General features: G+C 34.8%; 1 protein-coding gene across 1 annotated transcript in view; it reads left to right on the forward strand.

The window, feature by feature from the left end:
• The first annotated feature begins 718 nt into the window (after window positions 1–718).
• The window catches only part of LOC148946309 (cytochrome P450 315a1, mitochondrial-like), a 58,532-nt gene continuing 38,828 nt past the window's right edge, over window positions 719–20,422 (forward strand). The window contains exons 1-3 of the mRNA XM_089097658.1: window positions 719–806; window positions 5,548–5,912; window positions 15,314–15,452. Coding sequence (XP_088953784.1) covers window positions 5,554–5,912; window positions 15,314–15,452 — 498 coding nt within the window. The 5' untranslated portion in view covers window positions 719–806; window positions 5,548–5,553. The remainder of the gene's footprint in view (window positions 807–5,547; window positions 5,913–15,313; window positions 15,453–20,422) is intronic.

Raw genomic sequence — 20,422 nt, forward strand, 5'->3', positions numbered from 1 at the left:
AGGGAGAGGGAGGGGCTGCCTACGTGAAACAAAAAAATATACAGGATTTTATTTTAGAGGGTACATAGCATTAAAGGGAGAGGGAGGGGCTGCCTACGTGAAACAAAAAAATATCCAGGATTTTATTTTAGAGGGTACATAGCATTAAAGGGAGAGGGAGGGGCTGCCTACGTGAAACAAAAAAATATCCAGGATTTTATTTTAGAGTGTACATAGCATTAAAGGGAGAGGGAGGGGCTGCCTACGTGAAAAAAAAATATCCAGGATTTTATTTTAGAGGGTACATAGCATTAAAGGGAGAGGGAGGGGCTGCCTACGTGAAACAAAAAAATATCCAGGATTTTATTTTAGAGTGTACATAGCATTAAAGGGAGAGGGAGGGGCTGCCTACGTGAAAGAATTAAACGAAAAAGTATAAGAATAGACGAGGAATTGTGTTTGAAAAATTTAAGATATAGGGGGGGGGGAATAGATCCCCTCTAAAACGTTGGCTCTGAACAAAAGCGATGAAGACCCTCTATTCGAGTCTAAGAAATTGTTGCTGCTCGACGTGAGTTTACCTTTTATCAGTCGTGGTTCACTAAACGATTAACGCGTGTTGTTGAAATCTGGACCCCCTCCAAGATATAAATCCGGCTATGTTAATGATGTCAGTGCCCCTTTGAAAAAGCTTTTATAGCGCGGGTTTTATAATTGGCTCGTTAGTTGATCGTGTCTCGCTGAATAACATTTGTTGAATGTTATAATAAGTGTGTTTTTTGTTTCATGTCTGACTTTCGAAGATAATATTGATTATATATGAAAAAGTAAATATCGCTTTATATCGCAGATTTATTTCACTATGTCAAGATATGTAATACTAGAAGAAGGTTGGTGTATTTTTTCCTGAAAAGGTCCTGTACCTCAGAATTATTTGGTACTTACTTATTATCCAGAACACACTCAAGAAGTTTGCTTTGTTTGATCTGAGTAAACAAATTTATTCTCTCGCATTCGGTTATAATTAGCTGATTTTTTGGTGAAATAAACTAGGATGCAGGTATATTTTAATTAGATATCTAATATATAGAGGTGGTCAGATTATGTGTTTAATGTAATGCGTTCTGGGCGGCCTGCTTTCAATAATTCTTTGTTGTAGTTTCCATAATTTCGTTTCTAAAGTATTATATTTTTATAATATTTTGGTATATTTCAGTATGATTAACCTAACTTCACTTCTCGAGTGTGTTTTGGATAATACGTAAGTACTAATTATTTTTTAAGCTACTGGGAGTGATTTCTATTAAATTTATGCTCCTTCATTTGGTCATATTCAAATAACCACTCCATAAAACTTACCCTCCCCCTAAAATAGACTGCTTGGCATTACATAGGCCTGTAGATACGTATAACTGTCAAACCACAGGAACAATGATGTGAACATATTCTGATTCTGATTCCTAAGCCTCACCAACCAAGAAAATCCTGGAAATATGTAGCCTGAATTTCGATCTTGCTATGGCTGTATGATCTCGGATCTAATAGCTTCCCCTTTAATAAGTTGGACTTCCTTGGGACTTGATTCTCGACCTGGCTGTGTTCATCGGTAACCTCTATGCAACCAGCAGTTGTTTCTTTTTCAGCCTCTTGATAGGTGAATAAGATGTTATCTTATTAGGTTATAGGTTATCTTTATAGGTTATTGGTAATAAGATGAACTCTAGTGTCCAAACTAGTCCTCACTTAAGTGGGTAAACCTTTTGCGTGTATTTCTGTTTTTATGGTTTTATTATTATTATTTTTTTTTACACCAGAATAAATTATGGGTATGAGAGTGAAGCCCTTTGACATCTTTTTCAGCAAACAAGGGTCATTATGCGGCTGCTACTTCTTTAGGGTATATTTGTATTTAATAATTTAGAGAAGCTGGATTTCCAGCACTTACGGGTTTTTTTCGTATTTGTGTGTTTTTTTTGTTTTTTTTTAACTATAAATGTAAAAAAATTAAAAAAGAATGACTGAAAAATGGAATAAGCTGAAAATCTGAAGTGTGGTCTATTGTACAATTTGAAAACTTAGGAATAAATTAAACTAAAATAAGATAAGATCGAATAAAACTAAAAGAGTTTACTATTACTTCTGCTTGACCTTTCATTTGTGCAATTTCTGTCTGCCTTCCTCATCCTTTCTTTTGCCTCCCCCTTTTTTCTTCGATATCAACCGGAAGAAACAAGTGAAGCGACAACTAATTATTCAAGCTGAGGGGATTAGCATTTTTGAGATTTTTCTGTCAAGAAAAAACTCCATTCAGCGAATTGAACAGAGGTTTTTAAAGGAGGAGGATAATTTGAAGGGAGGCAGTAATTCAAAGAAAAAAATATTTCTTATTTTCCCTTCTATAATTATTACTCTATCCACAAGATATACCCCTCTGTACATTGACTAGTCAGCAAAAATTCCTTTCCGGTGATATCTTATATTTTGATTTTTTTAAATCAATTTGTCTTTTCAAAAGGGAATTGTTCTAAAAGGTCTACAGAAAAACTGTATTTTGCCTTTATATAAGTATGGAAATAAGGAAGAGATAAATAATTACCGCTCTATTTCAATTCTACCACTTATTTCGAAGATTTTTGAAAAAATAATGCATGATAAGATTAGTAAATTTGCGGAAGAAAATGAAATAATACCACCTAGCCAATATGGATTTCGGAGAGGGCATTCGACGGATAACGCGAATACCTATTTTATTTGTAAAGTGAAAGATTTTCTAGATACGGGTTTTTATGTCTGAAGGATTTTTTTTGTCGACAGGAAGAAACAATAAACAATGTCCTCAGTTTTAACAAACTGGCTGTCTCTCATTTCTTCAGTTTGCTATACAAAAAGAAAGGAATATGATAAAGGAGTAATGTTTTTAATTTCGAACGAAAAAAAACAACAACAAACAAACGATTCGCTAGCTATTTGACCGTCCAAGATCGAAACGCATTCCCTGTAAACAATAAGATTTCATGGCAAGTGTGTATTTCGGACGGGATAAATGAAAGAGCAGAGGGTAGCAAGCTTGATGACATCTTTCAAACAGTTCGTGGTAGCGAACTGAAAGTAAAGAGCGACCCGGCTCAATAGTAACCGAAACTCTAAAACACCGAATTTTGATACCAATAGATACATCAAAAGAATCAGATTTTTATGCTGATTTCAAATATATAAGTTTCATCAAGTTTAGTCTTACCGATCAAAAGTTATGCGCCTTAATATCTTAATATCCTAATATCCTTATTTTGGAAAAAGGGGGAAACACCCCCTAAAAGCCATAGAACTTAATTGAAAATCACACAATCAGATTCAGTGTATCAGAGAACCCTAGTATAGAAATTACGTGCCTGAGAAAATTCGTCTGATTTTCGAAATAAGGGGAACACACCCTCTAAAAGTCATACAATCTTAATGAAAATCATGCCATCAGATTCAGTGTATCAGAGAACCTTTTTATAGAGATTTCAAACTCCTTTCTACAAAAATGTGGAATTTTTTATTTTTTGCCAGAAGAAAGATCACGGATGCGTGTTTATTTGTTGTTGTTTTTTTCTGGGGTAATCGTATCGAGCCATTAGTCCTAGAATATTGCGAGAGGGCTCATTCAAACGGAAATTAAAAGTTCTAGTGCCTTTTGTAAGTGATAAAAAATGGAGGACAACTAGGCCCCCTCCCACGCTCTTTCTTTCCCAAAGTCACCCGATCAAAATTTTGAGATATCCATTTTGTTCAGCATGGTAAAAAAATATAATAACTATGTCTTTGAGGATGACTTAATCCCTCATAGTCCCCGAGGGAAGTACTGCAAGTTATGAACTTTGCCCAATGTTTACATATAGTATTGGTTATTGGAAGCATACAGACGTTTCCAGGGGGTGGGGTTGGTAGTGGGGGGTGGGTGGGTCAGGGGTTACTTGGAAGGACCTTTCCATGGAGGAAGTTTTCGTGATGGAAGGGACATTACTATTAAGGGGACGCCGAATTTCCCAGCATTATTTAAAAAACGATCAGAAATTAAATAAAAAAAAAACAAGTTTTCAACTGAAAAACTTAAAACGAACAGAACTATTACGTAGGCCTATATGATTAGGTTCGCCTCCTAGTCAGTACCTCGCTCTTTATGCTAAAGTTTTTTTTAGTATTTTCATAAGATCTATTTATTCTAATTAACGGTCTTTGTAATTAAGGGGTCATTATTAAAGAATTGGAAAAAAGTTGAAACTTTACCATAAACAGCGAGGTATTGAATAGGGGGCTGAATCCCCCTAATATACGTAATAAAAAATATATGAATGTAGAAGTTCGTTACGTAAGTTAATTCGTAAGTCACTTATATTTATTACTAATAAAAACGTTCGTAAATAAAATTAAGCAACATTCGAGAAAGCCATTTAGCCAAAAAAAAAATAAAATTAAGATGCAAATTGTGTTTTAATTATTCATGTACGGTGAGTCAAAATCAAAAGCTGTATTGATTTATAAACGTTCAGGAATTAAATAAAAAGACAAGTTTTTTTTAACTCAAAGTAAGGAGCGACATTAAAACTTAAAACGAACAGAAATAATTCCGTATATGAAAGGGACTGTCCCCTCCTCAACGCCTCGCTCTTTGCGCTAAAGTTTGGCTCTTTCTCACAACTCTATTTTTAGAACAATAAAAAACTTTAGCGTAAAGAGCGAGGCGTTGAGGAGGAGACAGCCCCTTTCATATACAGAATGATTTCTGTTCGTTTTTAATTTTAATGTCGCTCCTTACTTTTCGTTTAAAAAAACTTTTTTTTATTTTATAATAATAAATGAGGCCATAGTAAATACCAAGTAATTACAAAAAACTGAGATTTTGACCATTTGGATCTTTTCTGTTAGTCATATATCACTATTTAAAATGTAATTTTTCGTCGTTTACGGGTATTAAGCTGAAACAAAAGAGTAACGCATGGGAAAATACATGGAAAAGTATAATTTCGGTTATATATTTGCGAATTAGGAAGGGGGTTAAAGTAAAGGGAAGTGTTTTTAGGAATGACACAAGTAAGTATTTTAGTATTTTTAGGATTACTTATATCATTCCTAAAAGCGCTTCGCTTTTCTTTACTTCACCCCCTCCCCTAATGTGTAAGCATATTGCCCAGATCGTATATTTTCCGTAAATTTTGCCTTAAGTCACTCTTTTTGTTTCAACTTAATACCCGTAAATTGAAACAACTTAATCCATGAGTAAATAGTGGCATAGCTATGACGGAAAAGATCTGATGATTTTTTTTATTACTTCTTATATTTTCCCCATAACCCCACTATTGTCGGTGTTGTTTTTTAATTTAACACCCCCCTACTTAACCCAAAAAATATCTGCTTGCGCGTTAAGCTTGAGACCCGTTTTTTTGCGGGGAATGCTTTTTGATTTTGGACGCCTGTATTGTATACTACGGTAAATACCTGTTTAAGTCAGTTTATTTACCAATGCTCATCAAGCCCAGGGGTAATATGCCCCACCTCAGACAAGATTATTGACAGTTTGCTTTGCAGTTAGCTATGAGAACCACAGCAAGACAGTGTGCACTCCAAGCAGCTCGACTGATAGCCCCAGCACGGCTTCCTCCAATTATACCCAATGGTATCCTGCCGTATGAAAGTGTTCCTACACCGTCGGATGATAAGTCGTCTCTTTTAACTTCACAGATACACGAGTACATCGATGCTAAGCATAAAGAGACTCAAGTTGGTGATATTTTTCGTGATCAGCTCGGCCATGTTAAAGGATTATGGCTATCTAATCCTGGTAACTATCAACAAGTATTTGAGCAAGAAGGTGAATTCCCAAAAAGTATGAAACCAGAAGCTTGGAAAATATACAATGAGGATTACAAGTGTAAGCGAGGTTTATTTTTCATGTGAGTACTCATTTTTATCTTCACGATTTTCTTAGAAACCGTTAATATGTCATACATTATTATAGGTGAGAATGATACGGCTCAAATACAGTAGTCTTACCTGCCATATTCAACTGATGCAAAACCCAACCCCGTAAAACATAAGAAAAATTCTACTCTTACAAAAGCCAACCCACAGAAAAATTTGACCCAATCAAAATTCGATTCTATAAAACCTAACCATAATAATGTTCAACCCAAGAACGCCTAACAACGACGATTCTCAACCTACAGAAAATTCAACCCACACAGAAGTCAACCCGACCCTCTTGAAATACCCCTTGAAAGTTTTTTTTTCAATCTCCCACCATTGGGCACATCCTCCATTCCTGTGCTGACGATAAGTAGTTCCCCCACCCCATGACATGCTGTCCCGTTACAATTAGTCCGTCAGCCAAATTTAGCAAGAGTTGATTTTTATATGGCCTATTTTGCTAGGCCGATTTTTGCTGGATTGAGTTTTTCAGACTGGGTTTCTTTGGATTGAAGGTACATGAAGTCCTAAATTTACCCCACCCCCTTTAAATCCTTGTGTACAACCTATCCCGATCCTAAAAACCTTCTTCCCTTTAGCAGAGCCGTTCCTAGGGTTGTTGCTACCCTGGGAAAAATTAATTACAGCGCCCCTCCCGGCTCAAATATAAGCAATTAAAGCTGAATCAAAGCGAAAATTTGATCTCATTGGACAACTCCCAGCCACGGCCTTTACTATATCTTTTATTTGTGTTTATCCACGTTCAGACTCTTAAAGAATTGGCCTTAATACACTAGAACTAATTCGCTTCCGATTTCTAACGTTTAATTCAGTGCAGTCGTTTGACAACACCGTAATCAGCTATTTATACCTATTTCTGCTTAAGTTCAAATCTGTTAAATGATCTATAGTCCCTTTTGTACAGACGAAGATATGCATCGATTGTCAACCTTGATTCCTGGAAAATGTGGTTCGTCTAGTTCAGTTTTGGTACCAATCAGGGTTAAACGCCTACTATCATTTGAACTAATCTTAACTGATGGTTAGTTTTGTTTTGTCTTAACTAATTACTGTTGAAATCTTGCCTGCATATTTTCCCGTGAAGTCATAGCAGCAAATCTAGGTTGTAGCAATTCTGTTAGATTTCATGATAATCATTTCGAAGATTACTGATCTGTGTTTATTTGTTAGTTGTTGTTTTTTTCCAAGAGTGACCGTATCGAACCAGTGATCCTGAAAGATTGGGAGAGGGCTCATTCGATCGGAAATTGAAAGTTCTAGTTTCCTCTTTAAGTGACCAGAAAGGTGGAAAGGAAACTAGTCCCTTCTCACGCACCTTTTTTCCCAAAGTTGCCCGATCAAAATTTTAAGATAGCCATTTTATTCAGCATAATTAAAAGGTTTGATAAATGTGCCTTAGGGGGTAACATGATTCCCCTCAGCTGGTGGGGAGAGGGCTGTAGGGTACGAAATTTACCCATTGTTTATTTATGGCACTTGTTATTATTTGTTATATAGTATTTGTTATTGTTATTAGTATTCAGTCAATTTTTTTTAGGGGGGATTTGTTCTAGGGGAGTTTTTGACGATGAGAATTTTTTTGCGGGAAGGGAAGTTTCCGGGGGTGAGTTTTTCGGGAAAATTTTTACACCGACGGAATTTTCCAGAATTCCTAATACGAAATTCTTACTTTTGGCTTTGCAGACTAAATTTAACATGTGGAGATGTTCCGGGGGGAAATTTTCAGCGGGGTTGGAATTGTCTACAGGATTTTTCCTTGGGATTTTTCCGCTGGAAAAATTCTCCATGGAGGAATTTTCTAAGGGAGCAAGTTTCCACTGGGGGGGAGATTTCTGGGGAAAATTTTCCACGGAGGGTGGATTTCGACCAGTGGCGGATCCAGGGGGGTGCGAGGGGGGAGAATTTGTCGGGTGGAATCATCCGCAAGAAATATTTTTGGGGATTTTTAGCGAGGATCGAATTGTCTGGGTAGAATTTCCCGGAGGGGGCGTATTCTACGTGGGAGGAACTTTACTTTGAGGAATGTTTGGTGGAGGTAGGGAATTTACCATGGAGGGGAGCTGGATTTCCCAGCATTATCTGAAAAAAATTAGAAATTAAATAAAAAGACACAAGTTTTTTCAACTGAAAGTAAGGAGCAGCATAAAAATTAAAATTAACAGAAATCATTCTATATATTGAGAGGGTTGGCCCTCCTCAATACTTCCCTCTTTACGCTAAAGATTAGTTATTAGTCCCAATTCCTTCAGGACGACTCCTGAGGCATAATTTTAATTAATAGGGCAACCCCCTTCATATTCGGAATAATTTATGTTCCGTTTAAGTTTTAATGTTGCCCTTGCTTTCAGTTTTTTTTTATTTAATGTTCACAGGAATTGTCTTATCCTGAGCCCATACATGATCTTAAATCATGCCTCTGGCTCTTGGATCATAGGAGAGGGTTAGATGAGTAGAGTTAGTCTTATCGCCCCACCCCCGAAATATCTATATTTTCGTGATTATTCGCATCATGTCGCGTATTTTTCAAATATTTTGCCTGTCTTCCTATCTTATCCCCCCCCCCAATAAAAAATCTGTTTAAGTACCTACCCAGTTGCACCTTTGGTGTGCACAAAGTAGTCTAATATGTTGTGGGTTACGCAATGGGGTCCAAGGGGATTACAAGTTATATGAATAACAAGCTTTTTTAAAAGTCTCAATTCCTTAGAAATGTCAAAATATGTTTCATTTTCTTGTCCGGCTTTAACAAAACATCTTTGTTTTCTTTTTTTTGTAGAGTCTTAAAAAGTACATAAAAAGATAAAAATAGTCAATTCTTAAATGCATTGTTAAGCAAGTAATCAATCTAGCCATGACACGCGAAGGTCGACCGTATGTATGGTTGTGACAAGATAATACCCTACCTTTAAAACTTCCTGTACGGGTTAAGATACCCATTAGCTAGATTTTTTGTTGTTTTACCAGATGCATTATGCATATTTGCTTCTATACAAAAAAACTCGTAGCGTTTTGCTAATTTTATTGCTAGCTCAAAAGTAAAACATGCCTGGGGGATATTTGAGTTTGTAGATGATGGAGGAACGTCTTCCTTCAGTCTTTATCTGCTCAGTTGATGACGTCAAACTGGCATTTAGAACCCCCTTTGATACTTTTTGGTTTAAAGTGGCAGACAAAGAATATTCACATGGGGTCTCGGGGGCACATCCTCCGAAAAACTAAACTTTCTTAAATTTCAGGGCACTTCTTGTTCAAATTATTAATTCCCCCCCCTCCAAAAAATTATTGGCCCCCTTCCCTAAAAAAAATTACTGGACACGTTCTACTTGAAGGAAAGAAAAATAACTACGCCATTGAGTTAAAGCAGAAGTTTTTCTGTCAGTAATATTTAATCAGAAATATTTTACAAGAAGTCTGCTAAATTACAGTATGTTATAGAGGTCTTTTAAAATTCAGTTTTGATGCATTATGCATAGGTTAGGCTGGGAGATTGTGGGTGGTTAAGAAGGCTAGCTAACTTTAAATAGGGGCAGAATTTGTGACTCTGACCTATTCATTTTAGAGTGCCTGTACAAACAATGCTGCAGCTGTGTAGGGGTACTTAGCTGTTTAAAAGACTTGGTGATATATCCAGGAAATATCTTTGTTTGCCAAAAATGTCAAACGCTGGATGGCGTTGGTGAGTTTTTAGCAAGGGTAGACTTCAGTTTGATTGCAAATCACATAAGAGATTTTGTTGTAAGGTCGCCTCCCTAACGTTATTTAGCAGAACTGTGGAGATGTTACGTCATGTCGAAATCAAAATCATTCAAGGATTTAGAATCTGTATAATTGGTAAGCTTAGGGCGCAGTGGCCATAACGTCAGTGTAGAATCTTAAACGTAGTCTTGTTGCTCATAATTCACACGTCAGGTACGGAATGGTTAATCATTCTAACTATTCTTTGAAGTATTCTTAATATTGAAGATTTTTACGCGGCAGAAGATATGCTAAATTCTTACCAGAAGAATTATCAAAGAATAGTTTTAGATTCTCGTGTGAACAGTCACATATCAAAGAACAAGTTGTTCAAAAATTACAGTTTGATCCTACTGTCTAGATAAGGGCTATTATGAAGTAAAAGATAAAGTAATTAAAATTTTTACTAATCCAGCAAAAACATTCAACGTCAAACATTGAATACTCTCTCACAAGGCTATAAGGCCGGGAATGCAGGGAAGTTACGTTTTGCGGGTGAAGGATGCTAGGTTGCCAAATCCCGCTTTTGGCAGTTCAGGCCAAATTAAAAGTTGGTCAGTCACAAATGGGATGGGAAGATGTCCTGAGAAAAGATTGAAAAGGAGCAGGAATCTTGTAGGAGAAAGTAAGAACTGAAGCTCTGCACAGGATGGGATGTAGTAGGAGTGGCCAAGGCTGCGTAGCCTCGCACAGCTTGATGCTCTTAAAAGGTTTTTAACCGCATATAAAATCTCAAAGAACCTATTGAAAAACAGGCTGCCTAGTGAGGTATTGTTCACTATGAAAAATATTTAAACTTTAGTTTTTGAGGTTAAAGGGGCAAAAAAAGGTACCTAGGTTAGGTTATCTATTTAATATATGCTATGTTTTGCCATCACCCCCCCCCCTAATGTGCAAATATATAGCCCAAATTTGTTTCTTAACTATTATATTTATATCGTACTTTGTTTTACTTCATTAGCATTAGCCAAACTTTACTTCTCGCGTGTTACTCGGCTACTATATATATATATATATATATATATATATATATATATATATATATATATATATATATATATATATATATATGGAGGTGCATTAAATTGTACAATTATAACTAATTCGTGTCTGTAATATAGTCCTAGGGGATATGGAGTCGAAAAACCACTTATTCGCTTCAACAGAGACAGGGTTATGTTCTCAAATACCACCAAAACGATTCAATAAAACCAAAGATCCTTACATTAAATTTTGTATCTTAAATCAGATTGATGTAGTTTTGAGGTAAAAAAAGAAATTGAAGAAAGTTAATACGGACTCAAGGATAGATGATCGAAGTGGCTAGGAAGATTTATGGTATACCAAAGATTTTAAATGCAAAGTAAAATTTATAATTCTGTTTAGGTATTGTACCGCTATCCTTGGCCGTGGTATGTTACGAGTTTTCTGGTGCATTACCATTTTCAATTACAGTAATAAACAATGGTAATACCTGTGTATTATTTGACAGTTGCGTCTATAAGAAAATTTTTCAGGATGTATCTAGTCTTGAAAGTGGCATATGAAATGGATCTGATTGAGAAAATTTTTTGAAGGGTCAAAAAAGAATATTTTATGTGGGGTGAAGTTGCCATTAAAAATGTTTGCCAGAAGAGTGTATATGCTCCACTCAAAAATGATTTCAGTAAAATTTTATGAACATTAAAGTAAAGAGTGGGGTTTGATGAAATGGTAGCCCCCTTCTATTCCGAGTATTTTCTAACTGGTTTTAACTTTTAAGGTTTTATTTTAATTATGTTTTTAGAAAAACTTGTTTTTTTATTATTTAGTTTTAAGACCCTTTCAAAAAACGTAATCTGCTTTTTTTTTAGTAGGCTCTGTGTAGTAACATTGCAATTTCTGTAAATTCTTTTAATTTTCTTAATCAGATTGATGTAGTTTTGAGGTAAAAAAAGAAATTGAAGAAAGTTAATACGGACTCAAGGATAGATGATCGAAGTGGCTAGGAAGATTTATGGTATACCAAAGATTTTAAATGCAAAGTAAAATTTATAATTCTGTTTAGGTATTGTACCGCTATCCTTGGCCGTGGTATGTTACGAGTTTTCTGGTGCATTACCATTTTCAATTACAGTAATAAACAATGGTAATACCTGTGTATTATTTGACAGTTGCGTCTATAAGAAAATTTTTCAGGATGTATCTAGTCTTGAAAGTGGCATATGAAATGGATCTGATTGAGAAAATTTTTTGAAGGGTCAAAAAAGAATATTTTATGTGGGGTGAAGTTGCCATTAAAAATGTTTGCCAGAAGAGTGTATATGCTCCACTCAAAAATGATTTCAGTAAAATTTTATGAACATTAAAGTAAAGAGTGGGGTTTGATGAAATGGTAGCCCCCTTCTATTCCGAGTATTTTCTAACTGGTTTTAACTTTTAAGGTTTTATTTTAATTATGTTTTTAGAAAAACTTGTTTTTTTATTAGTTAGTTTTAAGACCCTTTCAAAAAACGTAATCTGCTTTTTTTTTAGTAGGCTCTGTGTAGTAACATTGCAATTTCTGTAAATTCTTTTAATTTTCTTAAATTCTGAATTTTATTTAATTTCTAATTTCTGAACGTTGAAATGTCAAAATAATTTCATTCGTTTGAAAATCTGCCCGCTGAAAAGGCTAGTTGGCCGCTGAAGATCTGTGAAAGATTTGCAGGTTAATTGTGCTTGGTCTTTAGCCTAATTTGTAAACCTGACGAAATATTTTTTTAAGTTACCTCTTCCGCTGCAAAACCTTAGACCTTAGATCCTCTAGTTCCTCCAGAGGCACTTAGGGCGTCAGTGACTAGCCTCCAATCTTCCGTCAATTGGGCCGCTGCATATGTTTCCTCTCACTCTGGGATGACACTCATCTGAGGGGCTCTTCTGCAGGGTTGCCAACTGGACATATTTTATCAAAAGGGCATTTTCGTGTACCCGGACACAATGAAATAAAGGGGCAAGAAAGTGACACATTCTAGAAATTTGGGACAGAAAAGGGTAAAAAAGGGACACATTTTGTAAATTTATGACATAAATGAACCATTTCCCAACTGGATATGTATTTGGTAAAAATATCAATTTTCACCAAAATAATGCTTATTTTCGTGTTTTTTTTTTCATCCAAGTTTTGCCACAGATGTCGTAATTAAAGGATTTCGTCCAAAGTAAGGGATTTACATGTTTATATGAGTTTAGTGCTTGCACACTAAGTCATCTTGAATGAATGTTTTACATTTATTTTTTTTCGTTTTTATTATATTTTATGTTAACTGGCCGCTTTGAAAGAGTTTTACAAAGCGGTCTTTTCGTCAATAATACACCTGGTAAAAAAAAACCTATTGTTTTTGACATTTCAAGATGGACACACTTTAGCCAAAAATGACCCATTTTTGGATGCTCAGGGGACACATTCATGGACCAAAAAGTTGGCAATTCTGCTCTTTTGTCACGTTCGTGCGTCCCATGGAGTGTGTTTTTGGTGTTCTTCGGGGAAGGGTGCCTTCGCGTTGCCTGTGAAGCAGTATTTTCGGAAGTCTATGGTATGGTATGTTGATGATACGTCCAACAAAAACCAAGCATAACATTGAAGTTTATTGTTCTTATTTATAGGCTTTCTTAATGACGTTAATCTGTATTTTTAATCTTTCTTGCCGAGGCCTAGAACCCTTTTTCAAGGCCTATGGTTTTTTTTTGTTTGTTTTTTAATGTGTGTCTCGGTACTTTTTTTGAATCCTTGTTAGTAGAATGTAATGCCAGATGTCTGGTATGTCGCAATTATAAAATTGGTATTAGATAGCTATTTTCTTAGTGGCAAAAAGCTTATAAGATCAAGATTTATATTTTGGCCAAGCTTTTTTCCTTTGTTATCGAATTCAAACTGAGGGTTAGCCCACTTTCAAAAATCTTGTATACCACAAGGTGCGTACCCCAAGGGGTGGAAGCTTGTTTCAAATGGTATTGCATGATGTGGCTACTCATGATGCAGACAGCGAAACATGGGATAGGCAAGTATTGCTCTGAGATGAACAAAAGGTGGCAGAGTGGACCTTTTGGCGATCGAATGCAAAAAATGATTTTGGCTGGCTTGTCTTTGTCACCAATTAGCTTGGTTGCCGAATTTTCTATTAGATTCTTTCTCGTCCTTGCCTAAGACAAGTGTAGCTGTTCCTTGAACAGGCAATTAAAGGATATTTTCTTAATAGAGTGGGGAGGGGTGCTAAACTTTTGTGATTTTTTTTTTGAAAAATTATGAACTTTAGAACTCTTAGAATCTGGAAACTTCCTAAAGGGGAATCCTTTTATAAAACCCACGTATATGCCTTTTTTAAACCCACACATTGTAATTCGTATTTGCATTAATATATGCGAATTATCTTAATACTGATCATCTTTTCCGAGTTACCGACAACAAGTGAATGCCACTAAAATTCAATTTCTTGGAATTCTGTCATCTGTCATATGACCTTAGTGCACAACAAAGTAAACCCAGGGTATTGTTTACTCTGTGATGAGCAAAGATCTGGAAAAATCACCGGACCATTCTAACGTCAAATACGCCCTTGACATAAGGAAACAAAAATTCTAGGCGTCAAACGACCAAATCGGAAGCAAACGTTCATAATTTAATTCATAATTTAGGGCGATAATTACCAGGCGTCACCTGTCTTCATACTCTCTTTGAGGTTTTTTTTTACGAATTATCGACGAAAATACTTAAGGGAGCTTGCAAAATAAATTTGAGTCTAGCATAAGTCAAGTCTAGTTCGCAGACAAGTCTAGAATCTTATCAAGAACATTGTTTACTATTACTTGATGATTTTGGCAAATGGCTAGCTTGTGAGTTAGGTTTTTAAGCCTTTTAATGCTTTTATTCTATTAATTTTGATTTTATCTGTTATGTTTTTTTTCGGTGTTGATATTTTTCAATGCTTCTAATTTGGGTTTTTGTTTCGTTTTGCTTTCCACATTGTTTTTCTTCCTTTTTATTTTTAACGGTTCATTTCGTTCACATTTTCGCTCAGAAATTATAAATCTGTATATTTGGAGCTCTCTCTTATTGCGCTGAAGAAGAGATGTCATTTTCCTCCCGAAATATCCGTTTATTTTTTCATCCAGTATATCCTTCGGCCTTATAAAACCCCACTCTCCTTCTTTTTCTATTTTGTTTTTATTGTTTGTTTTTGCAGGCCAATTTTCGAAATTTTCTTTGAAGAATCCTCAATATAGGGAACTTCGAGTGGTTTTAGCGGTGTTTTTGAAGAAAATAAAATGAAAAAATAAAAAATTGCAGTAGTAATTCAAAAAGCGTTAAACCGTAAGTTTACAACTATTCCTACACGCGAAAAAAAGAAATGACGCATTTTGGGAACGCTTCTGAGTACCGTGGGAATCAAAGGAGATACTGGGGAACGGGATAGACCTGTTGATCCTGTCCACTTACTTTTGGAAGCGATGTTTAAATTTTTGTTTTAGAAGAAATTATCTTTTGCCGGAGAACGGGGTAGACCTGTTGATTTTGTCCACTTAGTTTTGGATGCGATGTTAAATCTTTGTTTTCCAAGAAATGCCACGTAGGGCGTTCGATTAAAATTTTAATTAAATTCCTTTCCTGTTTTAGGGAAGGCAATGAATGGCACACCTGTCAAAGGATTGTAAGGCCACTCATGCTGTCCCAGAAATCGTCGCACAACTTTGGCATACAGCTAGAAAGCTTGGCCAACTCGTATGTGGAAAGTTGGGGAAAAAAAGAAGCTCCGTAATTTGGAAGAGGAACTGTATTCTTATTTTCTTGAAGGTAGGTTTTTCAAGTAGCTCATTTAGCAAAAATTAGCAAAAAAATCATCAGTTTTTTGCTCATTTAGTAAACAAAAATCATCAAGCAAACATTTTGATTTTTTAAATCTTTCAAACAGTCCCGTAGCCAGAGTTGGAAGAGTTTTAATAGCCTCCAATACCCAACATCCAGAAGAGTGTGTGTAAACAAACGCTTTTGAACACGTAGCTGTTAAATGCCTGTTCCCATAGTTCGAACCCCCTCTAAAATAAGCTATAACCGATCCAAATTGTCAGGAATTGCTTTATTGTTAAATTAATTTTAGATTCTAATTAATTGAGTGCATTTCATTATAAACGGGTTTTTTACGCCTTATAAATAATCACTTAAATGATGATTAAGAAAAGTTCAAATAGGGATAAATCCTTTTAATAGAGAGTGAAAACTCACAAAAAATACAAGATATTTCGATCACTGCGATTTTGACCGAAATATCCAGCATTTGAGTATTTCTGCTGCTGACGGTCACTGCAAATGTGACCAAAATATCCAGCATTTTTTGTGGATTTTCACCGTCTATTAAAAGGATTTATCCCTATTTGAACTTTTATTTATCGTTATGGAAAGGCAGTGTGGTCTTCGAAATTATCTAAATTATCTAATAATCAAATGATTGAGTAACAAAAAAGGAAATGACTAAATGATTAATTTAAATTAGTTTTTATTAGATTAGTCTTAATTATTTTATTTTTAAATTATTTAATCGATTAAGCTATTAAATTCAAAAATCAATCTATAACTAATTTAGGAATAAAATTTTCTTGTGACTATCTTATGCTTTAAAAGTGCATCGCAGCAATTGCATGTACACCACATTTGATTTGGTGAACCCCCATATTAGTTTTTGGCAAATCCCCATATTAGATTTGGCGAAATCTAGTTTGGATGTTATCCACATGCATGTATTTTTTAAGAACCTTCTTCTAGATATTGTTAGAGGTGTCAACAACAAGATTATATTTTTAATTGTTTTTTTTTTTGAATTCATGGAAAAAGTTGTACGTTTTGTGAAATGATCGCTGTGAATCAATTAAATAAAAAAAACAAGTTTTTTAAACTGAAAGTAAGGAACGACATTAAAACTTAAAACGAACAGAAATTATTCCGTATATGAAAGGCTGTCCTCCTCAACGCCTCGCTCTTTACGCTAAAGTTTTTTATTGTTTTAAAAAATAAAGTTGTGAGACAGAGTCAAACTTTAGCGTAAAGATCAATGCGTTGAGGAGGGGACAGCCCCTTTCATATACGGAATAATTTCTGTTCATTTTAAGTTTTAATGTCGCTCCTTACTTTCAGTTAAAAAAACTTGTTTTTTTTATATTTAATTTCTGATCGTTTTTAGTTAATGCAGCTTTTATTTTGGCTAACCGTCATTGAATAAGTAAACAAAATTTGCATAAAACTTTTACTTTTCTTTTGCTAAATGGATGTATTTACAAATTAACTTACGTAACTAACTTCTATATTTGTATATTTTTCTTCTGGCAAAAAATACAAAGTTGCAGATTTTTGCAGATATGAGCTTGAAACCTATGTAATAGGGTTTTTTGATACGCTGAATCTGATGGTGTGATTTTCATTAAAATTCTTTCACTTGTAGGGGATTTTTCTCCCCTCTTTAAAAAATCAGGTAAATTTTCTCAGGCGCGTAGCCTTTGATGAGTAATACTAAACTTAATAAAATTTATATATTTAGAATCAGCATTATAAACCCATTCTTTTGATACATTTATTGACATTAAAATTCCGGTTTTAAAAGTTTCGCTTACTATTGAGCCATATCGCTTGTTTTTAATGTTTTTTTTTATTACGTATATGTTATTACGTATATAAGGGGGTTATACCCTTAGTTAATACGACGCTCTTTATGTTAAAAGTTAAAAAAATTTCTTATTCAAAAACCCCTGAATCACAAAAGGCCGTTTAAATATAATAGATAGCTCTTTTGAAAGCGCTAAAAAAAACTGTAGCGTAAAGAGCAAGGTATTGACTTGGGGGAGAACCCCTCACATACGTTATAATTTCTGTTCGTTTTAAGTTCTAATGTTGCTTCTTACTTTCAGTTGAAAAAACTTGTTTTTTTGTATTTAATTTCTGATCGTTTTTTAAATAATGTTTGGAAATCCTGCGCCCCCTTCATGGAAATGTCCCTTACCCCAAAGAAACATCCTCCACGGAAATATTCTCCAGAGTAACCCCCTCCTCTAGCCCCCCCCCCTCCAGAAAAAAATCCTTCCTGAAAATGTCTGTTTACTACCCAATAACCAATATATAATGCTGGCAAGTCCGGCGCCCCCTTCATGGCAATTTCCCTTCCCTCATAAAAACTTCCTTCATGGACAGATCCTCCAACATAACCCCCGACCCACCCTTCCCTCCCACTACCAGAAAAAAACCTCCTGAAAACTTCTGTAGACTTCCCAATAACCAATACTATATGTTAACATTGGGTAAAGTTCATAAATTTTAGCCCTCCGTCTGGGGACGTCGGGGGATTAAGTAATCCTAAAAGACCTATTTATCATATTTTCGACCATGCTGAACAAAATGGCTATCTCAAAATTTTGATCGGGTGACTTTGGGAAAAAAATAAGCGTGGGAGGGGGCCTAGATGCCCTCCAATTTTTTCGGTCACTTAAAAAGGGCACTAGAACTTTTAATTTCCGTTCCAATGAGCCCTCTCACGATATTCTAGGACCACTGGGTCGATACGATCACCCCTGGGAAAAAAAACAACAAAAAAACAAATAAACAAGCATCCGTGATATTTCTTCTGGCAAAAAATACAAAATTCCACATTTTTGCAGATATGAGCTTGAAACCTCTGCAGTGGGATTCTGTGATACGCTGAATCTGGTGTTGGGATTTTTATTAAGGTTTTATAACTTTTAGGGGTCTTTCCCCCTTTTTCTGAAAATTAGCCAAATTTTCTCAGGCGCGTAACTTTTATGGGTCGAACTAAACTTTATGACAGTTATATATTTGGATTCAGCATTGAAATCTTATTCTATTGATGTATCTATTGGTATCAAAAACTCGTTTTCTAGAGTTTCGGTTACCATTGAGCCGAGTCGTTCCTTACTTACAGTTCGTTACCACGAACTGTTTGATCAATTATTTATTTCAAATTCTTATTGAAGTTTTGATTGCAAGAATTCTTGATGCGTTATTCACATTAAAAACTAATAGGAAAGTTGTTGTCAGTGTTATTTTTTCTATGTTTTGACATTAATCCGCGCAACACTTTAGGACTCAAATAAAAAAAAAATATATAACAAAAGAATAAGACTGTTGATATGATCTTTTTGGAGTTGAAACTGATTTTGAAGAAGAAACGAAAAGCCGTGTTCTTTCAAAAGTAGAATTTAGTACTAATAAGGATAAAATTAATTTTGTTTTTTACCCACTTTATAAAATTGTTAAAAAAGTGAAATAGCGTAAAAAGAAAAAAAATAATAACAAAAATGAAAATCAAAACAACGAAAAGACAAACAAGTAAAATACCAAAATCGACCACAAAAATGAAACACATTGACGAAAAAGAAAAAAATAAAACAGCCAAAACAACGACTGTACAAAAATCCTAGGAAAGGCTATTGTTTGTTAAGAATAAACCTAATTATTGACTGAAATTTTTGGGACATACAAAAACTAATGACGATAGATCTAAACTCGATTTTAACTTTTCAAAAATGTTCCCTTTTCAAATAGTAGATATATTCGATTATGATGAGGTCATTAAGGCCTTTCACTTCTCGTAAAGTATCAACACTGTATTGGCCACTCGAGCCTTGGTTAGGGTTGCCACTGGCGGGAAACAAAACAAAAAAAAGCCGAGGAGAAATCGACCAGAATCAAGCTAGTCTTGTTTGGAAATATTTGTCTCTCTTTTGATTATGTGCTTGGCGAAAGCTAATCAAAGTTTGATTACATTTCACCAAGTTTGTTCATTTTAATGCATGAGAAATAAGAAGCTTAGTCGTTTTTTTTCTATTTCTCAAATGAAAACATGAAGTTGCAAAAAAGAGCATTTTGGGGCTCTAATTTTCCTTGGTGAAAGTTGCACAAGTAATTTTTGGTTTTAGAATGGTTTTATGATTATTTTGTTTGATTCTGTAACCTTTACAAAATTATAAAAAAGCTAAGTAGCTAAAAAACAAAACAAATAACAAAATGAAAATCAAAACAACGAAAAGACAAACAAGTAAAATTCCAAAATCGACCACAAAAATGAAAGACATTGACCAAAAAGAAAAAAATAAAACCGCCAAAACAACGACTGTACAACAATCCTAGGAAAGGCTATTGTTTGTTAAGAATAAACCTAATTATTGACTAAAATTTTCGGGACATATACAAACTGATGACAATAGATCTAAACTCGATTTTAACTTTTCAAAAATATTCCCTTCTCAAATAATAGATATATTTGATTATGATGAGGCCATTAAGGCCTTGCACTTCTCGTAATGTATCAACACAGTATTGGCCACTCAAGCCTTGGTTAGGGTCGCCACTGGCGGGAAACAAAACAAAAAAAAATGCCGTGGAGAAATCGACCAGAATCAAGCTAGCCTTGTTTGGAAATGTGTCTCTCTTTTGATTATGTGCTTGGCGAAAGCTAATCAAAGTTTGATTACATTTCACCAAGTTAAGAAGCTTGGTCGCTTGTTTTTTATTTCTCAAATGAAAACATGAAGTCGCAAAAAAGAGCATTTTGGGGCTCTAATTTTCCTTGGTGAAAGTTGCACAAGTAATTTTTGGTTTTAGAATGGTTTTAAGATTATTTTGTTTGATTCTGTAACCTTTACAAAATTGTAAAAAAGCGAAGTAGCGAAAAAAGAAAACAAATAACAAAATGAAAATCAAAACAACTAAAATACAAACAAGTAA

The sequence above is a fragment of the Artemia sp. Qi Xiang Cuo genome, chromosome 12 (assembly GCF_049724085.1).
Source record: "Artemia sp. Qi Xiang Cuo chromosome 12, ASM4972408v1, whole genome shotgun sequence".
Classification (NCBI taxonomy): domain Eukaryota; kingdom Metazoa; phylum Arthropoda; class Branchiopoda; order Anostraca; family Artemiidae; genus Artemia; species Artemia sp. Qi Xiang Cuo.